At 40.5% G+C, this 22,247-nt stretch overlaps 2 protein-coding genes across 4 annotated transcripts in view; one reads left to right on the top strand and one right to left on the bottom strand.

Moving 5' to 3' along the window:
• VEPH1 (ventricular zone expressed PH domain containing 1) overlaps positions 1-22,247 on the bottom strand; it is a 175,518-nt gene that overhangs the window by 126,718 nt on the left and 26,553 nt on the right. For all 3 annotated transcript variants that reach the window (XM_032805515.2, XM_032805514.2, XM_032805516.1), the window contains exon 4: positions 19,444-19,618. In XM_032805515.2, coding sequence (XP_032661406.1) covers positions 19,444-19,618 — 175 coding nt within the window. The remainder of the gene's footprint in view (positions 1-19,443; positions 19,619-22,247) is intronic.
• On the top strand, positions 65-6,428 carry PTX3 (pentraxin 3). The gene is made up of 3 exons (XM_032805521.1): positions 65-229; positions 675-1,205; positions 5,080-6,428. The coding sequence occupies exons 1-3, from the start codon at positions 85-87 to the stop codon at positions 5,694-5,696; spliced, it is 1,293 nt and encodes a 430-aa protein (XP_032661412.1). The 5' UTR covers positions 65-84; the 3' UTR covers positions 5,697-6,428.

Genomic DNA, 22,247 nt, shown 5'->3' with positions numbered 1-22,247 from the left:
GTATTTATTAAGGGCTTTCTGTGTCAGATGCTGATAGTCTTGTCTCTGCTCAGTTCCGAGAGACCTTTAGGAAACAGCTGGAGTATGTTGTCTCAAGAAATGCTTTCTTTGACAATTCTGCTTTGTGCTTTCTGGTCTTCCTCCTTTGCTCTGAACAATGAGGACTATGATCTCATGTACCTGAATTTCGAGAACGAAATAGAAAGTATAGTTCCTGCTACTGAAGAAAGTAAGTGGATTTAAACTATTTTTGTGTTATTAAACACTATTAAATATAGATAGCTTATTTTTGGTTTTTTTAGAAACTGCTATTTAAATCACACTCTTTGTTACTTAGTTCTTGTAACAGTTATTGCAAACATACCATTTTTCAAACAAAATGAAAGGGCTTTGTAAAAGCACAGCCAAATGATGCAAATACTTTAGCATGTCCCTGCAAAATCTCTCTATACTCCTTATTTTCCAGTTCTTTCTTATAAAAGAAATGTTGGGAATGTTGCTGTGATTCTTAGAACAGCTAAATTACACATTGCTTTATGTTCTGTTTTAATTCAGAGGGAAAGTACTGGTGGTTTAGAGAGCATCGGCAATAAATGAAGAGAGATTTTATTAAATAACTCCTTTGAAAAAAAATGAGTGAAGAGAAATAGTAACATCTGTGTCTTGTTCTTCAGCTATTTCATGTGACTGTCAGCAAGAGCACACAGAATGGGACAAACTCTTCGTCATGCTTGAGAACTCACAGATGAAAGAGAACATGTTGCTTCAGTCCATTGATGAAATTCTTAAGGTGGAACTGCAGACTCTACGAGCAGAAATGATCGAGTTTGTGGCTAACTTTGCTGGCACGTGCACCACCACCATTGAGAAAGTCACCTCCCGAGTCTTGTCACAGGTGGACCAAACACTGATGAGGAACAGAGATCACGTTCAGGAGTCCAAGACCCTTCATGAATCTGAGCAAAGAAAGATTCTTGAAGAGCTTGTGCAGCTGACCCTCAATGTGTCTAACAGACTCACCCAGCTGGAGAGTGTTTGGCAGAGGACAGCTAAAGTGGAGACAGGTTTTCAGCAGCAAGATAAATCCAGTTACATGGGCAGAGGGGACAATTTCACTTTGAACTCTCTGTGGGAAGAACTACAGCAAACAAGAGCTGAACTGAAAGGATCGCAAAAGTGGGCAGCTCAGCATTTACTGCCAGCTGGTAAGTCTATGCCAGGAAGCATTTGTCAGAATTCTCTTTTAATACCCTATTCAGAACCGCAACATTCAATACCTCAGCTAAACATTCTTCTTCTTATGTCAGGGCATGACCGTAAAGGGATAGTTGGAAGTAAGATGTGTGTGCGGTGGGGAAACTCGCCAAGCTCTCCATAAAAAATAGCTGGTCAGCTTTTCAAATTTGGGGACCAAAAAAGAATCTAGTCAAAGTTATTATTTGAGTAAGTCAACTCCAACTGTGATGCTGAGGCTAGGAGAGGCTTCCAGACTAAGGCTGTGACCAACGAGCAGTGGACATATTTTAAATAGACTAACTTATGAAATCTTGATGTTTTCTTGCCCTTCACCTTCCCAGCTCCAGATTTCCACCTTAGTTCACAAAAAGCTTTCATTCACTCCATATACTGCCAATCTTTACTTTTTCTAACCCAACTGCTGCATTCTTCTCTCCAATTCTAGCTGTGCATTGGATCAACTGTAGACCTGAGAGAACACGGATAATGTCAATGGGCAACATGTAATCAAATGTCATGCTTCTGGGCAAACACTGATCACCTTTGGCGGGTCAGGAAGGAACAGCTTTCCCCATGTATCTTGTATATAGGGTTTTTTCCTTATTTGAAGTATGGTATAGTGATGGCAGCTAAGGTCTGGATACCATGATAGATGGATCATATAGACTGATTTAGTATTTCAAATCCTGTGTTCCAGGTTTTCTATACACCATTGTACGGAACCTGACTGAAATAATTAGAGAAATTTAGGGATGGAAGAATAAACCCCTATATATTACTAACTAAAGAGGTGTGTGAAAAATTACTACCAACATACCACAGCTCTTTCAACTATAAAGCTCAAAAACTACTGAATATCTATAATTCCACTTATAAATATTACCAATATAATGATTTTTATGGGCCAAATTTTCCAACAAGGACAAAAGGAGCCTGGTACAAAAATGCATGCACATTGGAATCACAAAATCCCACATTTGTGTGTGCATGCGGGAAGTGTGGTGTGCAGTTACACAGCTTGTGCTAGTGAATATACAGTGATGCTGCAAAGTGAGTTCTTACAAAAGTAAGTACCTTTTGTAGGCACACCTCTTACAGCTTTGAAAATGTGCCATAAATGCAAAGAGTAACTCACACCTGACCTGTTAAAATAATATTAAGGCATTTTATAACCTTGAACAAAATGTGTCCTATAATGGTAGACCATGAATTCAGCTTTAATTTAGAATAGCTTTGTAATCAGAAGCAGGGGAAAAAATAGTATTTAGTGTCATACTAACATATGTGGGAGGGGAAAGTGACGGAGGCAAGGATTACATTGAAAGAATGCAACCAGCAATATTCCTTTTGCTTGCACAAAAATGTTGTCTTTTTCAAATGTAACATGATGGTTACATCATTATTCAAGTCTCTTACACAATATGCCAAACTTATACTGTAAAACAAAAGTGAAACCTCTCAGTCACTTTTCATTTTTGCATATTTGTACCAACCAGAGAGCAATATGTATTCTGACTAGCATTTAACAATCACATTCCAAAACTCAGTTCCACTGGTGTAAATCCAGAATAACTCCAGTGACTTCATTGGAATTACTCCTGAATTACATCTGTGTAACTGAGGCAGACTCTGCTCTATATGTTTTTACAGAAAATATCCTAATATGATATAAAATAGTAATTTTTATATATATATATACACTCCATAGTTCTCTCTGGAGATCTTTTCCAAGAGTTTTCAGCAACTGGTTTTGATTTCTCACATCTTGAATTACTGCCAGACCTACTCTTAAGGGATTTTCTGAACACACTTTTGTTGTTTTTCCATGAAGCTGGTTTTAATTTTGTTTAGCCCTCGATAACAAAGCCAGAAAGTCTGCTAATTAAAAAGCTGTTTCAAGATAGTATTCCCAACATTTTTAAGTAGTGTCTATCCACAGTTGCCTCCCCACCATATGCCCCCCCAAAAAAGCCAATGAAAAAAAAATTATTGTGCTGAAAGTTCAAAGAAACCAGCATATGAAATAATGCAGCAGCCTAATCCTGGAAGGAAGGAAGAGTCCTTCATTCATTAAAACAAAGATTTTAAGACATATTTTAGCTTCTATAGCTTCTTGAAACAGGAAATGAGTCAGCTTAATTGTGAGGGGGGCCTCTCTTACCCTAACTCAACTGGAATATTAATGTATCATATATTAACTAGACAACAGAATTGAGAATGTCAAATATTCCGTTATCATTAGTTACTTTTCTTTCTTGAATGGATTTCTGTTACTGGCCATCACTAATCTAATTTTTGTTAACAACATACTGATCATCACTGATTGGAGATGGGAGAAGAGCTTCTTAAGAAATTGATCTTTTCAGTTCATTTTATATTAATTGATTTTGGGGGCCCAATTTAGTGCAGTTGAAAGTTAATGACTAAAAGAATTAAAGCAAAGTTCAGAGCAGGCAGGCAGTTTTGGAAGTTTCTCTGCATGGCTCTGCCAATGGTCCCACACACGCCTGTCTTTCAACGCCTATTGCTCCAGTCCACGCCAGTAGAGAACACCACATGTGACAAATTGTGTGAAAATATTATGGTATGGATAGAAACTCACAAGGGACTAGGATGAGCACACTGAGCTCATTTTCACTTGGGAACTAATCAGGATTTGAATCTAGTCTGAGTAGGTGAAATGTTCCTGTAATGTACTGTGTGACAGATTCTGTTCACAATTACAGCAGTAGAAGTCTAGAATAACTCCTCTAGGGTCAGTGGAGTTGCTCTGGATTTACACTGATATGACTGTGTTCAGAATCTGCATGGTGGGCATCATTTTTTCCCCACTCCTTTCAGTCTGCACTTTTATGCAAAAATGTTAAGTAATAAGCTGTAGTATTTTTTTCACTTATAATTGTGATTATCTGAGTCATAATGTCTTCAGAGCATATCGTATTCAGAACATGGGAAAATTTTCAAAAGCATCTAAGGGATATAGGAGTGCAGGTCCAATTTTCAGAAGTGACTTAGGCACTTATAAGCCTAGGTCTCTTGATAGTCAATGGGGCATAGGCTAGTATGTCACTTAGGCACTGTCCAAAATTGTAGCCATTATCTAATAAGGTAATATATTGTATTGCTGTTTATAATGCATATAGTATATGGTCATGACTATCCAGTGCCTGGGTTTCACAAACTATGGAAGAAATTTCCAGCCATGCTAACCTTAAGATGAATCTGTAGAGGCCACTGAGCTCCTCCCATGCCAACAGTATTGCTGTTTCCATGACAATTTATTCCTAAGGAGAAAAGAACACTGAGGCACTGGAATAAATTGCCTCAGGAGGTTGTGGAATCTCTATCATTGGAGATTTTTAAGAGCAGGTTAGACAAGCACCTGTCAGGAATGGTCTAGATAATATTTAGTCCTGCCATGGGGACTGGACTAGATGACCTCTCGATGTCCCTTCCAGTCTTACGATTCTAAGGAGAAAAGAATACTGAGACTAAAAAAGGACACACATGAAACAAAACGTGTCATAAAGAAAGCATGTCATGGTGCAGGCATGCTGTAAATTTTTTACAGCCACTTCTTTGGGAAGACCTGTCTAATCCAAGCAATGTGATTAGTTCAACCCCATGACAATAAAATGTTCAATGCATTCATTATATCATGTATTCCTACAACATACTGTATGGTATGGGGATTTTCAAAGGAGCCTGACTCCCTTTGGAAATCCCAGCCTAAAGTGGTAAGTTTATGTCAAGAATCCAAACTGTGAATGTACAAATACTTCACCTTTTACAGAAATTAGCTGGGGTAGAATAATAACTTCTAATTCTGTTTTTTCCCCCCAGGATGTGAAACTGCAATTTTATTCCCAATGCGTTCCAAAAAGATCTTTGGGAGTGTTCACCCAACTGCTGACATGACACTCCAATCCTTTACTGCCTGTATTTGGGTCAAAGTGACTGAGGTGCTAGACAAAACTATCGTATTCTCCTACGGAACAAAGAGAAATCCATATGAAATTCAATTCTATCTCAGCCGTGAGTCTGCAGTACTTGCTGTAGGTAGTGACCAGAACAAGTTAATTGCCCCAAACACAACTTCTCCTGGACATTGGGCTCACTTTTGCGGCACTTGGAGTTCAGACAACGGGACCATATCACTGTGGGCAAATGGGGAGCTTGTTGCTACCACCTCAGAAATAGCAGAGGCTCATATCATTCCAGATGGAGGAATTTTGCAGCTAGGCCAAGAAAAGAATGGTTGCTGTGTCGGAGGTGGTTTTGATGAAACTTTAGCCTTTTCGGGAAAACTGACTGGCTTTAATATCTGGGACAGAGTTCTCAGCAATGAAGAGATAACAGCGCGGCCTAGAGCAGAAGATTCATGTAATATCAGGGGCAATGTTGTTGGGTGGGGGGTTACAGAGATTCTGCCACATGGAGGAGCTCAATATGTTTCCTAAATACTGAGAAACTAGATCCTGAACCAAACAATGAATTTCCATTGACAACAATATACTAATAGGTACAAATACACAGAGCCCTACAGCCCTGAGTGTCTAAATTCCTAAATAAACCTCAAGAAAAAATAGTATTGTAAGTTTACAAATGAGATATTCTAGAGATTGGATTTGATCTTTGTCTGCTGTCTTGACCAAACACTGAAAAAACATGTCAGAGAATGATACTGGAAAAGCTGTTCTTAAATACAGATAAACTGCTGTCATTCCAGCTGTGTTTTCAGATTCATAGCCAGTGAGAGCTACTTGTAGACACTTGAGAGCAGACTTTGGCTCTTACATTGCTAAACTAAACCCATGCAAACAAATGGCTGGAACTGCTTTTATAGAACTAACATAAGACTGTTGCATTTTCTGAGGTTCCCCATTTGTTGCTTTCATATTGCTAATGCCACTCTTACAGATGAACCATCTGAGACTTATCAAGTAATGTTTGTTCTTTATTACTCTTTGTTACTGGTATGTACATTATCATAAAATAGTGCCTTGTTTGAAATATTATTTATGCTATAGATTGACCTAACATATGCCTAGACATAGTATTCCCCATAATAATCCAGTGTTACCTTTTTGAGAAGATGCAGCTGTATTATATTGTAAATGAATTTTGTAGTAATTTTATTGAAATTATTTTTGTAAAGTTGTCTTGTAAATAAAATTACTTTATCAAACTGACACTGCTTACAATTCGTCACGAGGATGAACACTGACAGTAATACAACAATATTCTGGTTTTCTCATCAACAGATTTGTTTTTATTCAGTATGTAAAAGAGCATACAAATATCAGCATATCACACAAAGGGCCTGATCCTGAGCGATGATGAGTACTTAGGGACTCAATGCTAAACATTTGCCCAGGCTAGGTATCCCTTCCCTGAAGGTAACCAAGGGGATGGAGTCATGTTGGGGCAGTTGCTCTTCACAGGAGACCGAGGTGTCCTTAAAGGGACAGATCCCCACAAAATCTGTGTCCAGCTGGAGTTGTTCTTGTATAGCTTTCCCTGGAGAAGGGGGTGTCCAGTCTGGAGAAATCCCTAAAATAGATGAGCACCATATGCCCAATGCTGCCATTGCTAACATCCAACATTCACACTGAAGTCAAGGCGCCTATTCCTGAAGTGTTTACACAAGCTCAAAATTCAGTTAGAAATTCAAAGTAACTGACTCCACTGAAGCCAACAGAAGTTTTGCATTAGTGAGGATAGACTAATAGTTTCATAAGGACCTCAGGATTAGATCCAATGGGAACAGCAGTTGCTTAGCACATCTCAGGATCAAAGCATAATTTATTACTCAATTTACTTATTACTGTGGGAAACAAGGCAGTTTGGGTTCACAGGGAAACTTGTCTTTGGTTGTGATCCACCTGGGTTTTCTTCCCCAAGTTTTGCTTTGAGAACCACATGTGAATGTACTCAAAGCAAAACTCAATGTGAACAATGAAATTGCACCCAGTTTTTTGATGAAACAATGGGAAAGAGTAGGAGTTTCTCATGGTTTCAAGATAAATACAAACTGACCCAGGTCTATATGAAATGGGCTAGGTTTGTTCAAAAAGTCATGAACTGAGGGTGTTACAAGTTTTTACCTGAACCCATGAAACATACATGAGATTGACCATATTGGGCCAGACCAATGATCCATAGACTCTGTAGAAGGATTTCCCCGGAACTCGTCCCTCTCTGGGGCAGCGGGAAACCACACCGCCTTGCTATATTCTTTCAGTTGTGACAGGGAATTAGCCTGACTATGGGAGTCTCTCGCCGCGGCAGCAGTAGAGGCAAAACATAAGTTATTCATACCCAGTCAGCGGGCAGTAGTGAGTCATGGGCTCAGGTCCTCAGATAGGAGCTGAGCAACTGTTATATAATGAACAGGCCCTGGCCCTGGGTTGGAGCGGGGCAACAAAGAGTAAATGGCCCTCAGGCAGGGGCTGAGCAAACAATTATATTTAGCAGGCCCAGGTCCTGGGTCAGGGCTGGGCAGCAAGGAGTCAATGGCTCAGGCCAGGGCTGAGCAAACAGGTAAACAGCAAGTCCAGACTCCTGGCTCCGAAGGGCCTGCGAAAGGGGGAGACTGCCACCCACAGATTGGGTTGCAGGGGGGACCCAGGCCCACCCACTCCACTGCATCCCAGCCCGGGGCCCTAGAAGCAGCAGAAGACCCGCTGCTGTGTCAGTGGGGATCCTGGCTGCAACACACTGACATAGACTCTGGCAGCGCTGCAGCCAGACTAGGGTCAGCTGCTCCCAGACTACTTCCTACTCCCCCTCTATAGGTATCTGGGTCCGGATGGTGTCCTCCAAGGGGTCAAGAACCATGGGTTCTTCAGAGTAAATGGTAAGGAATAGGCTTGGCAGTTCCTCTGGGTAACTTGCAAGGGGCAGGCTTGACAGGTCCTCCAGGCACTGGCTGGTATCAGGATCGGCTGGTCCAGCCTGTCTTCAGGTCAGCTACCGATTGCAAGGGTCTCTCGACCAGGAGGAAGACCACAGGCATCTGGCCTCTCCGGCAACTGTTCTTCTAGTGAGCTCTGGGATTGGGCTTTTATACTTCCTGTCCTACGCCATGACCTCTGAGGGGGCGGGCACAGGATTCACTGGCTCCACCCACTTTGGTGTCCAGAGAGGCTCGTCCATCTCCAGCTGGACGGGGAACCACACTGCCTCACTACAGACCTGTATTCTGTCTTTCGACAGTGGCCAATGCCAGATGCTTCAAAGGGAATGAACAGAACGGGGCAACCATCAGGTGATCCATGCAGTTGTCCAGTCCCAACATCTGGCAATTAGAAGCCTAGGGACACCGAGAGCATGGGTTTGCATCACTGACCATCTTGGCTAATAGCTATTCCTGGACCTATCCTCTATGAACTTGTCTAATTCTTTTTGTAATCCAGTTATAGTTTTGGCCTTCACAACATCCCCTAGCAGAGTTCCACGGATTGACTGTGCATTGTGTGATGAAGTACTTTCTTTTGCTTGTTTTAAACTTGTTGCCTATTAACTTCATTGGGTGACCCCTGGTTCTTATGTTATGTGAAGGGGTAGATAACACTTCCTCATTCACTTTCTCCACACCATTTACGTTTTTATAGATATCTATTCAAATTCCCCCTTCGTCGTCTCATTTCCAGCCTGAATCATCCTTGTTTTTTCAATCTCTGCTGAGATGGAACCTGTTCCATACCTTTAAATCATTTTTATTGCCCTTCTCTAGTACCTTTTCCATTTCTAATACATCTTTGTAGATTTAGTTCAACCTGAACATGCACACATTATTCAAGGTGTAGGTATACCATGGATTTATATAGAGGCATTATATCTATTGTCTTATTATCTATCCCTTTCATAATGGTTCCTAACATTGTTAGCTTTTTTGACAGGTGCTACACACTGAGCACATATTTTCAGAGAACTATCCATGATGACTCCAAGATTTCTTTCTGGAGTGATAGCAGGTAATTTAGACCCCATCATTTTGTATGTATAGTTGGGATTATGTCTTCCAATATGCACTATTTCGCATTTATCAACACTGAATTTCATCTGCCACTTTCTCACCCAGTTTTGTGACATCCCTTTGTTACTCTTCACAGTCAACTTTGGACTTAACTATCTTGAGTAATTTAGTATAGTCTGCAAAGTTTGCCACCTCCCTGTTTACCCCTTTCTCCAGATCATTTATGTATATGTTGAACAGCACCAGTCGCATTACAGATCCCTGGGGGACACAGCCATTTACCTCTCTCCGTGTTGGAAATGGACTATTTATCCCTACCCTTTTTCCCTTGTCTTTAAACCAGTTACTGCTCCATGAGAAGACCTTCCCTCTTATCCCGTGACTGCTTACTTTGCTTAAGAGATTTTGGTGAGGGATCTTGTCACGGGCTTTCTGAAAGTCCAAGTACAGTACATCCACCAGATCACCCTTGTCCACACGTTTGCTGATTCTCTCACAGAATTCTAATAGATTGGTGAGGCATGATTTCCCTTTACAAAAGCCAGGTTGACCAGGGGAGGCTCTAGGTATTTTGCTGCCCCAAGCACGGCAAGCAGGCCGCCTTTGGCGGCTTGCCTGCTGGAGGTCCCCGGTCCCGCGGATTCAACGGCAAGCCTGTGGGAGGTCTGCCGAAGCCACAGGACCAGCGGACCCTCCGCAGGCATGCCACTGAAGGCAACCTGCCTACCACCCTCGCAGCAACCGGCAGAGCGCCCCCTGTGGCTTGCCACCCCAGGCACGTGCTTGGCGTGCTGGTGCCTAGAGCCGCCCCTGATGTTGACTCTTCCCCAGCATATTTTGTTCAACTATGTGTGTCTGATAATTCTCTTATTCACTATAGTTTCAGCCAATTTGTCTTGTACTGAAGTTAGGCATACTAGCCTGTAATTCCCAGGATTGCCTCAGGAGCCTTTTTTAAAAATTGGCATCACATTAGCTATCCTTCAGTCCTCTGGTACATAAGATTATTTAAGTGATAGTTTACATACCACAGTAAGTAGTTGTGCAATTTCATATTTAAGTTCCTTCAGAACTCTTATGTGAACACCATCTGGTCCTGGTGACTTATTACTGTTTAATTTATCAGTTTGTTCCAAAAGCTCCTCTTTTGATACCTCAGTCTGGTACAATTCCTCAGTTTTGTTACCTAAAAACGAAAAACCTAAAAAAGAATGGTTCAGGTGTGCCACTTGAATGGCACTTGATTTGCCAGAGTTTATGCTCCTTTTTATTTTCCTCAGTAGGATTTGATTTCCAAGTTTTAAAGGATTCCTTTTTGCCTCTTTACTCTGTTTAGCCACAGAGGCATTTTTGGTCCTCTTTCTATTCTTTTTAATTTGGGACATACATTTAATTTTATTTGAGCCTTTATTATGGTGTTTTCAAAAAAATGCCATGTAGCTTGCAGGCATTTTACTTTTGTGACTGTTCCTTTTAATTTCCATTAACTAGCTTCCTCATTTTTGTGTCATTCCTCTGAAGTTAAATGCTACTGTGGTAAGCTTCTTTGGTATTTGGTATTTCCCTTCTCCTCTTGCTCCAAGCATGTTAAATTTAATTATATTATGGTCACAATGGCCTCCTGGTAAATTGCATTCAGTTTTAGATTTCTTAAGGAAAGGCTTGTATAGCTCTATTTATTACTGTGACTTTGAAATGTTGTATGTGAGGGATACTGTACTCCCAAACTTGCATTCTAAGGCCATAGTGATGTGCCAAAGAGTTCAGGGGTGCAGTCCTGCAGACAATCCTGCAGTACAGCAGGACAAGTAGCTGGGGAAATCCAAGATGGGGCTTAGCTTTGTGAAGCCTATGCAAAATAGGTACTTTAAGCTCCCTCCTTAGTTTTGTGTACTGATCACAGTATCTGTCCTGATACGCAATTGTACTACCACCTTGCCTGTGGCACTTCCGTTCATGTTACCTGTCTGTGAAGCTTAATGGTTTCTGATAAGCCCTCTGAAAACACCAGAAGATGGTTAAGGAAGAAGACAGGAATAGGGAAATAAATTCAATAATTTGAATCTATAGATGAGAAGACAAGAAAACTAGAGAGTAGAGAATGCAATCAGTGTCACTGTGGCTGATAGGTCAGGTGTGTATGTTGGAAAGAACACAGCTCAATGTGACTGTACAGGGCAGAACATAAGAAACTTCACAGTGCACTGTATTAATGGTCAATCTAATCCAATAAGAGGAGTCAGTACAAAATACTATGGAGAAAGAGTAAAACTCCCATAATGGACAGCTAGGCAATAAAATGCCTATTAGGGAAGTTGTTGGTTGTCTTATGCACTAGAGAGGGTTAATATCCCTCAGAACATAAGAATGGCCATAATGGGTCAGATCAAAGGTCCATCTATCCCAGTATCCTGTCTTCCAACAGTGGCCAATACCAGGTGCCCCAGAGGGAATGAACAGAACAGGTAATCATCAAGTGATCCATCTCCTGTCACTCTTTCCCAGCTTCTGGCAAACAGAGGCTAGGGACATCATCACTGTCCATCTTGGCTAATAGCCATTGATGGACCTATCCTCCATGAACTTACCTAGTTCTTTTTTGAACCCTGTTATAGTCTTGGCCTTCACAACATCTTCTGGCAAGGAGTTTCACAGGTTGACTCTGCATTGTGTGAAAAAATACTTCTTTTGTTTGTTTTAAACCTGCTGCTTATTAATTTCATTTAGTGACCCACAGTTCTTGTGTTATGAGGAGTAAATAACACTTCCTTATTTACTTTCTCAATCCAGTCATGATTTTATAGACCTCTATCATATACCCCCTCAGTTGTTGATTTTCTGGGCTGAAAAGTCCCAGTCTTATTAATCTCTCCTCATATGACAGCCGTTCCATACCCCTAATCATTTTTGTTGCCCTTTTCTGAACCTTTTCCAATTCCAATATATCTTTTTTGAGATGGGGCAACCACATCTGCATGCAATATTCAAGATGTGGGCGTACCATGAATTTATATAGAGACATCATGATATCTTCTGTCCTATTATCGATCCCTTTCTTAATGATTCCCAGCATTCTGTTTGCTGCTGCTACACATTCAGTGGATGTTTTCAGATAACTATCCACAATGACTCCAAGATCTCTTTCTTGAGTGGTAACAGCCAGTTTAGACCCCATCATTTCATATGTATAATGGGGATTATATTTTCCATTGTGCATTATTTTGCATTTATCAACATTGAATTTCACCTGCCATTTTGTTGCCCAGTCACCCAGTTTTGAGAGATCCTTTTGTAGCACTTTACAGTCTGCCTGGGACTTAACAATCTTGAGTAGTTTTGTATCATCTTCAAATTTTGCCACCTCATTGTTTACCCCTTTATCCAGATCATTTATGAATATACAGACCCCTGGAGGACACCTCTCTCCATTCTGAAAACTGACCATTCAATCCTACCCTTTGTTTCCTATCTTTTAACCAGTTACTAATCCATGAGAGTACCTTCCCTCTTATCCCATGACCGCTTTCTTTACTTAAGAGCTTTTGGTGAGGGATCTTGTCAAAGGCTTTCTGAAAATCTAAAAACACCATATCCACTGGATCCCCCTTGTCCATATGCTTGTTGACCCCCTCAAAGAATTCTAGTAGATTGGTGAGGCATGATTTCCCTTTACAAAAACCATGTTGACTCTTCCCCAACAAATTATGTTTATCTATGTGTCTGACAATTTTGTTCTTTACTATCATTTCAACCAGTTTGGCTGGTACTGAAGTCAGGCTTACCACTTGTAATTGCCGGGATCACCTGTGGAGCCCTTTTTAAAAATTGGCATCACATTAGCTATCCTCCAGTCATTTGGTACAGAAACTGATTTAAATGGTAGGTAACAGACTACAGTTAGTAGTTCTGCAATTTCACATTTGAGTTCGTTCAGAATTCTTGGGTGAATACCATCTGGTCCTGGTGACTCATTACTGTTTAGTTTATCAATTTGTTCCAAAACCTCCTCTAATGACACCTCAATCTGGGACAGTTCCTCAGATCTGTTACCTAAAAAGAATGGCTCAGGTTTGGGAAATCTCCCTCACATTCTCAGCTGTGAAGACCAATGCAAAGAATTCATTTAGTTTCTCTGCAATGGCTTTATCATCCTCGAGTGCTCCTTTAGCATTTCAATCGTCCAGTGGCCCAATTGGTTGTTTAGCAGGCTTCCTGCTTCTGACGCACTTTAAAAAAAAATTGCTATTACTTTTTGAGTCTTCGGCTTACTGTTCTTCAAAAAAATTTTGGCCTTCATAATTATATTTTTACACTTCATTAGCCAGAGTTTATGTTCCTTTCTATTTTCCTCATTAGGATTTAACTTCCACTTTTTAAGAGGATGCCTTTTTACATCTCATTGCTTCTTATACTTTGTTGTTTAGCCATGGTGGCTCTTTTTTGATTCTCTTACTATGTTTTTAATTTAGGATATACATTTAAATTGAGCCTCTATTATAGTGTCTTTAAAAAGTTTCCATGCAGCTTGCAGGGATTTCACTTTTGGCGCTGTACCTTTTAATTTCTGTTTAACTAACCTCCTCATTTTTGTGTAGTTCCCCTTTGTGAAATTAAATGTTACAGCACTGGGCTGCTGTGGTATTTTCCTCACCACAGGGATATTAAATTTAATTATATTATGGTCACTATTACCAAGCAGTCCAACTATATTCACCTCTTGGACAAGATCCTGTGCTCCACTTAGGACTAAATCAAGAATTGCCTATCCTCTTGTGGGTTCCAGGATTAGCTGCTCCAAGAAGCAGTCATTTAAGGTTTCAAGAAATTTTATCTCTGTATCCCTCCTGAGGTGACATGTACGCAGTCTATATGGGAATAGCTGAAATCCCCCATTATTTTATTTTAATAGCCTCTATAATCTGCCTGAGCATTTCACAGTCGCTATCACCATCCTGGTCAGGTGGTTGGTAATATATCCCTACTGCTATATTCTTATAATCAGAGCATGGAATTACTATCCATAGAGATTCTATGGTACAGTTTGGTTCATTTAAGATTTTTACTTCACTTGATCCTATGCTTTCTTTCACATATAGTGCCACTCCCACACCAGCACGACTTACTCTGTCCTTCCGGTATATTTTGTAACCCTGGTATTACTGCGTCTCATTGATTATCCTCATTTCAGCAAGTTTCTGTGGTGCCTATTATATCAAGATCCTCATTTAAAACAAGGCCCTAGAGTTCACCCATCTTATTATTTAGACTTCTAGCATTGGTATATAAGCACTTTAAAAACGTGTCACTTTTTAGCTGTCTGCCATTACATAATGTAATTGAATGGGACTTCTTTTTCATCTGATTTTTTCTCATCAGATCCTACCTGTATTTTATCATCTTCCATCCTCGCCTCCTTACTCGGACATAGAGAATCTCCATTAATAGATCCTCCCCTAAGGGATGTCTCTGTCCGAACCACGTGCTCCTCCGCACCTGTTAGCTTTCCCCCAACCCTTAGTTTAAAAACTGCTTTATAACCTTTTTAATATTAAGTGCCAGCAATCTGGTCTCATTTTGGTTTAGGTGGAATCCATCCTTCCTGTACAGGCTCCCCCCTTCCAATGATTCTGAACCCTTGATAGTGTGTCTATGCATATAATAATTATTCACATAAAGTTCAAAATCCTTTTTGAATCCAACTAAGCTCACTGTTGCAATATTTTGTGGCAATGATTTTCACAGGTGGATTAGGCACAACCACTGAAGCCAATGAGCCCCATGAGAAGGGAATGAAAGTAGAGGTTGGATACAGCGAGAGAGAAGCAGACTCATGACTCAGAGAAGGGACAGAGCTAAGAAAGACTTCTGACTGTGGCAGAGAAGCAGGTGAAGGACACAGAGCAGAAGTGGAGGGTGATGGAAGAGCGATGCTAGGTGATTAGCTGAATTTGTCAAGGAAGCTTCTATATTAAATGTTGGTACCAATGAAAAGTAAGATTAGAATTATGGTGAACCTTGGAGAAATCCTCCTTCAAAGCAATTACTATTTGTCACTGGAGTCATGCACACTTTCTCTGCCCTGAACTGATATTTCTCATACTGTTTAGATCACATGATGAAAAAAGGCTCTGGTATCCATTGCTGCAATACTAATTCCTGAACACTATGCAACTGCCAGATCCTTTCTCCTAGCAGTAACACAAAAGCAATAAGATGGATTTCAGACAAGGTAATTTTCCTTTTATCTTGAAGTTTTATGCCTCCTAGTACACTCACACATACACTGTGGTATTTAGTGCAGGGGTTCTCAACCTTTTTCTTTTGGAAGCCCACACAACATGCTATAAAAACTTCATGGCCAGTGGGGCTGCCTGGGCTTCAGCTGCAGAGGGAGCACTGATTAGTGCAGCCCCTGCTCTGGTCACTCAGGGAGCAGAAAACTACTCATCCAATGACCAGTATATTTGCCCTCTACCTGACTCCTGTACTCCACTGGTCTGGGTCTATCACAATATACTTTGTTCCACTAAATACAGACAAATATACATTAATATCGTAGAACAAATTAAAAATAATTTGCAAAAAAAGCTCTTCCTCAATGCCCTGTTCCGAACTAAGTCTGACATGCCATGGTTCTGGAGTAGCCTTTCACCTGCTACCACATCAGATTTAATCTTGGAAATGCTCCATTGCTGAAGGTAAATACCAATCAGAGCTTAGATTCTCCTCACCTCATCTGCCTCCCAGCTGCTGCTCTCTTCCTTTCCCTCCCCTGAGTAAAATGGAACCTTCTTCACTGCTCCAACTGGCACCTTTTGAGAGCCAGAAATCCCTCTGCCAAGCCTGAAGTAGAATGCCTCACAGTCCCTGCATACATGGTGCAGCCCCATCTCATTCACCATGCAATCTGTGCACTGAATGAGGCAGGCTCCTGTAGAAAATATAGTATGTAGTCATGTAACCAAAGGCTTTATTGTTACCCACAGAGTCAAGGCTCTGTGGGTAACTGTTGTTTCCCAGCTTTTGGGGCTTCCCTTTGTAACTTTAACATTCTGTAATGTCTTCTTCATAAGGAACACGTAATATGATGCTGGCTAGTAAACACCAAAATCCCATACAGCAAATACTCTATGGATGTTAAAAACTCTGGGTGTGGCAGACCCAGTGTGATTCTGCCATGTGCATGTGGAAGTATGGGTTTTAGGGGGCCTTTAGCACACTGATGAGCTGTCAGGGTTTCATTTGCACTAGCATCCAAGAAGGTCTTGGGGTTGGGAGGGATAAGGTCAGGGCCTGTGAATCTGCAACAATATGGATCAACTGACCAAACTGCCCCATAAGAAGCACCAGTACGGGGCTCTGTGGCTGCAGTAGTGACTGTGATGCAGCTTTGCTGCTATTCCGTGGAAGTGGGGAGGATTCTGTCTCCCCCATCCCCCTCAAGGTACTCCTCAGCACACAGTCTATTTATCAGTGTTGAGTGCAGGTTGTGTTCATGTGTTGGAAATGGAGTTAATCTGTTAGTCATCTCTAAACATAATATTCTAGTTAAACACTCTTCCTAAATGGCTCTTCATGGCTAATAAGATATAAATAAATCATACAGCCCAACATTTTCCCCACTGTAGTTACCATGTCCATAAGTCCATTAGCTCCCAAACTCTCCCAGGCATTGAGCCAAATTCTGTTCTCAGTTTCACTAGTGCAACTGCATTGATAGCTCTGGATTTGCCCCAGTCTACCTGAGAACAGAATAAGATGCTTTGTCTCCATGTATCTTTGCACATCCATATTTATTAGCCTTCTCCCTCCCCTTCAATAACTGTCTTAGTTTTAAATCATGGTTCTTAGTAACATTTTGAAACCAACACCTTTCCTAATTAAAATACTATTGATGAAAACACAAATAACTAGGAAAAGAGTACTAAACACAAGAAATCAGAGTTCCCTGTTTTAATTTGGAATTTTAATCTCTGAAGTCCATTGCAACATCTGCTGGTGGAATAATATAAATGCTAAACTAGAGCAGGTGTCAGCATATCTGTGATTATATCTTAAGGACCAAGTCTTGTTCCACTTTGGTTCTTGTTAGCACACAAGCTAAAATCTTAATATATGCTAATGAAACCAGTCTTGGCTTTACTGATCCAGACAGACATTTCTTTTGTCAGTAATATCCTTCACCCTGGATTTTATTTTCCCAGCAATGTTACATGGTTTAAATATATTCATTCCAAACTGGCCCATAAACAGAATAGCCATGCTTTCCTCCAGAAGCATGTTTAATTTTGGTAGTAACTTTAAAATTCAACAGGCTGATTTTTCCCAGGATCATGTTACAAGCACCTTGGAATCATGCACTGGCAACACTTGCTAATGTGTGTGCTAATCATGCCTGCTATGGCTTCTCAGAAATGCAACACATTGCAAAGAAATAGCCATTGACACAACAGTAAATTCATTTCTTTCACCACATTTTGTCTTCTTGTGAAATAATATCTATTAAAGTCTTACTCAAACCACAGCTATAATGCCACAATGGGTGAAGCTTTTACCATATCATTATGGGGAAGACGGTGGGGTTTGCCTCTCTGTAATATGAAATAGAGGGTTCAACTTGGGTCTCCAGGATTTGTTAGAGGCCGGGACCATCCATATTGACTCTGGAGTCTCCTGCTCAACCGCTTCAGCTCCCTGGAAGCCTGGTAAGAATCCAATGGAGTAGTCCTGCTGACCTGAACTCCTCTACCAACCACTTCTCTACAGAGAGGGGATTGGGAAACTTCCACTGCACAGATGGATTCCACAGAAGAGTTAAGACCTTGGGATATGGCTACACTTGGAATTTCAAAGCGCTGCCGCGGCAGCACCGCGAAGTGTGAGTGTGGTCGGAGCGGCAGCGCTGGGAGAGAGCTCTCCCAGTGCTGCACGTAAACCACATCCTTTACGGGTGTAGCGTGCAGCGCTGGGAGCCGTGCTCCCAGCGCTGCCGCCCTGATTACACTGACGCTTTACAGCGCTGCATCTTGCAGCGCTCAGGGGTTTTTTTTTTCACACCCCTGAGCGCGAAAGTTGCAGCACTGTAAAGTGTGAGTGTAGCAATACCCAGATGAGGCCATTTTAATTTGTAAGTGGATTCCACACCAGGCTAGAAAGGGAGAGCAATAAATATAGTACACCTGTCTGCCCAACCTACCAGCTCCCATTCCCCCTAGGGTCCTGAGACAGAGGAGAGGGCACCCCCACTTCCACATGGAAAAGGGAAGACCTGTGCAAAAAGACCCTTTCTGCTCACAGATTTCTGTGGGATGATTTGGCCCACTGCTGTTTCATGAACATCACTGTAAAATGGTTGACAGGCAGTACTGGTTACCACCTGCAGGCAGGAAAGAGCAAACTCTCACCACAGTTTATAAGTATCTTAATGATTTGGTATCAAACTGTTTAAGGAATAAATTGGTATCCATTTTAGCTATCTCTCCATATAATATAATAAAATAAATGGATCCCAAAGATTTTTAATATATACAGAATGTACATGCTTGGGTTAAGACCTATCATCTTTAGAACAACATCACTACAGTAATTCAACCAGCTATTATATGTCACTGGCAGCATCCTTATCTGGAAAATAAGGCCCTATTGTAAATAGAATGATTTCAGCTAAATCACATTACCCTTTAAAAATATGTAATAATATTTTGCTTCTTTAACATAATAATTTAAACCTACAGAGTAAAATTTCAAAAATTTAGCCACAGAATTCTTACTATAGACAATAGCATGTATGGGAATAAAACTCCATTGCAATGCTTTAAAAAATTACCTCAGACTCTTTCACAGAACAGGTCTGATCTTGCTCCCACAGAAGTCAGTGGAATTTTGCCATTGGCATAAGTAAGAAGGATAAAGGCCTGATATGCACAATATTGTCTCATATTACTATTTATTATTTGCAGTCCATTCACATGTGAATGTCCTAGGCACTGTCTATATACATACATAGGATGACATAATCCCTGCCCCAAAGAGCTTACAGTCTACCATAAAGCTTCCTAATCAATAAGGCTTATCAAATACTGTAAGTCTTAACTTCAAGTCAAGTTACTTGAAATCTTTCTCTTTATACAATCTAATATTAGGGCCTGATCCTGATAAATCCATGTTTGGGGGTTTTGCAGGATTGGGCCCAAAGTCTCATAGCAGAATGAGCAAAATATTTGTACCTTGAAGGACACTGTTCACAATTGCATCTGTGTGATCAGCCAGCAGATCTGCTTTGGTAATTGCAGCTAGGGATAGGTAATTTGACATGTTTCTGCACAGTTCCTTGTTACCCCTCTGGAGAAATTTCACTGCCACTGGGACAGCTAAAGCCATTATTGGAGGCTGATTGTAATTCTGTGAAAAAAGGAGGGGACACTGAAAAATAAGCAGCTGAAAAAATGATTAAAATCAAGTTTAATGCTGACAAAATTTGAAAACCAGAAATCAGGTAATCAAGAAAACAATTGTATAAAACACACAGAGAAAAGTTAATCTTTGGTAACACCACTAAAGTCAGGTTTTAAAGAGGGAAAATGGCAAGACAGGAAATGTCAAACTACTGCAGCTTTAGGTGCTAATGCACCTAATTTCCTACTTCAACAACTGGAGTAACAAACATACTATGTAACTGATAATACGAATGATACTAGAATGTTGACAGCTGTAACATACAGTATTTTATCCATTTTGGAATGAGTAACTCCATCCTGCAGCAGAAGAAATGAATGGAGGTTAGAGTACAATATGCTGTTGATAGGTGAATTGTTCACTGAACCAAAAGTGATATTGTCACTGGCATATCACCTCAATTCTTTCATTGTATGCTATAGCCTTGTCTATACCGGGAATTAGCCCCAATTTCATCAGTCAGTAGCCAGTAATCAGTGCAGCTGTACTCATGCAGCTATACTCATGCAAACAAGGAAAGCTTCAATTTGTGGGGATGCAGATTACCCTGATTTCAAGCAGGGGTAAGTCTTCAACAGTGCAAATTGTGACTTTTCTTATCTGTATGAGGGGTTTGCTCTGGTGCATCTGCACTAGGTTCTGAACACCAACTGCTAAATTCAAGGGTAATCCTCGGTACAGAGAAGGATGGCATGAAGTAAGAAATCCTACATTTCTCAAAATATAAGCATCCAATGCTATAATGTCCAGTTGTGAAATAATGTACATATTTGTCATCTGGGTCCAGTTCTGCTATCATTTATGCTGATATAAACCCAGAGTCACTTCACTGAGTCAAGTGGAGCTGATTTACACTGGAATGATGGAGCTTGCAGTTTGGATCTCTTGTTTTGGAAGCACTCAGAGGAGAATATTGCTTTAGAGAGGACTCAGATTGTATTCAAAAAACATAAATGAGCTAAAGAACATTATTGACATTGCAGGGCATTCATCAATAAGAATATCATGGTTAATATTCTCACTAATCAAAGAATTACAGAATTAGAGAGAAGACCTATCAGGTACCTCTCCTCCAACCCTCTGCCAATGCAGAATTGTTACTTACAGTCCATTATATCGTCTTGTTTTTTCCCCCAAGCAATGGTGCTTCCAACTGTTCCTTTAGGTGCACACTTGTCAACCTGGCAAGCCAAAAATGTGGGCTGCAATATGTGGCAAAGCCCCAAAATCAGAGATAGACAAAAATTATTCCTGCAGGAGACCAAAAATGCTGTGGGATTTATTCCTTATGTGTAAATGACTCTTTCTGCAACCCCAGTTACACGAGTCTTTATTTTTGAGGTAAATAATTTTCAACAATAAAAATAAAAGGCGGAGGGGGTACAGATAACTTTGGGTTTGGAATGACATCCCTTGAAATGAAGGACACTTGACAGGTAGGCTTGAGAGACTGTTCCACAGATTTCATTTAACCAGTTTACCAGCTGGAATTATTTTCTGATAATTTGACTGCTTTCCTTTTATAATTCCATACAATTTCTTTGTACCCTCCCCCAGTCTCTTCACAAATAACTCCTATCCATGATGTTAAAAACCTTTTACAAATATTTCAAGTGTGCTATTTCTCCCTTAAGGCCAAACTCTGTCTTCCAAAAAGTGCACACAACTTCAGATGAAGTCACTGTGGGCTGCACGTCTACCTAGAATTTGATCCAAACAAGAGATATAACAATCTTTAAATGTTTCGAAACCCCAAGGACAGCCTATGATAAATGTTTAGCCAACCTATACACATCTACTGTCAAATTATGTTTTCCATTCGAGTACATATACATAAACTCTCACTGAAGTCAATCGGACTTGTGTCCAAGTAACTGAGGACTGAATTGAGTCATACTTTCTTTTACTCTTCCTTTGATTATTCCTTCATCCTCTAATTTTTGTGGCTTTTCTCTAAACTCCCTTCACATTTGAACATCTTTCTGACACTGTAGTACATGGGCGTTTTTGAAATTATTATTAATTATGTGTTGTTAGTTTTGCTAGCGTCTAGGAAGCACAACAAGTGATCACAGCCCCACTGTGCTAAACTCTTATGCAAGCACAGTAGCAAAACAAAAAGAAATACACTCCAAAGAAATTTGAATATGATTCAGTCTGGAGCAGCTTTGAGTGAAAAAGTATATATGTGAACAGAAAAAAAAATATTGTGGTTCCATGTATATAATTCCATTTTGCCCATTTCTGCTTCCAGTGAAGTCAATTGGACCTTTGCTGATAGCACCAATGGGAACAGGATTGGGCCCAGTGAAGCATATTCCCTAGTTTGTTAAGTCTTCTTTGTGTTGCTTAAGTGCTGCAAAACAGCCCTCAACCAGGCTTAACTGGCCACATGAGGATTCCCTTTGCTAGGGGAGTCTTCAGGCAGTATGGAGTGTCACAGCAACTCCTACACTGCCCCTTTCTTGTAAGAGTTGTGGCCGGGGAAAAGACTGTGGGTATGTCTACACTACGGGATTATTCCGATTTTACATAAACCGGTTTTGTAAAACAGATTGTATAAAGTCGAGTGTAC

The sequence above is a fragment of the Chelonoidis abingdonii genome, chromosome 8 (assembly GCF_003597395.2).
Source record: "Chelonoidis abingdonii isolate Lonesome George chromosome 8, CheloAbing_2.0, whole genome shotgun sequence".
Classification (NCBI taxonomy): domain Eukaryota; kingdom Metazoa; phylum Chordata; order Testudines; family Testudinidae; genus Chelonoidis; species Chelonoidis abingdonii.
Note: the sequence above shows the minus strand (reverse complement) of the source record. Positions and strands in the feature narration are given on the sequence as shown.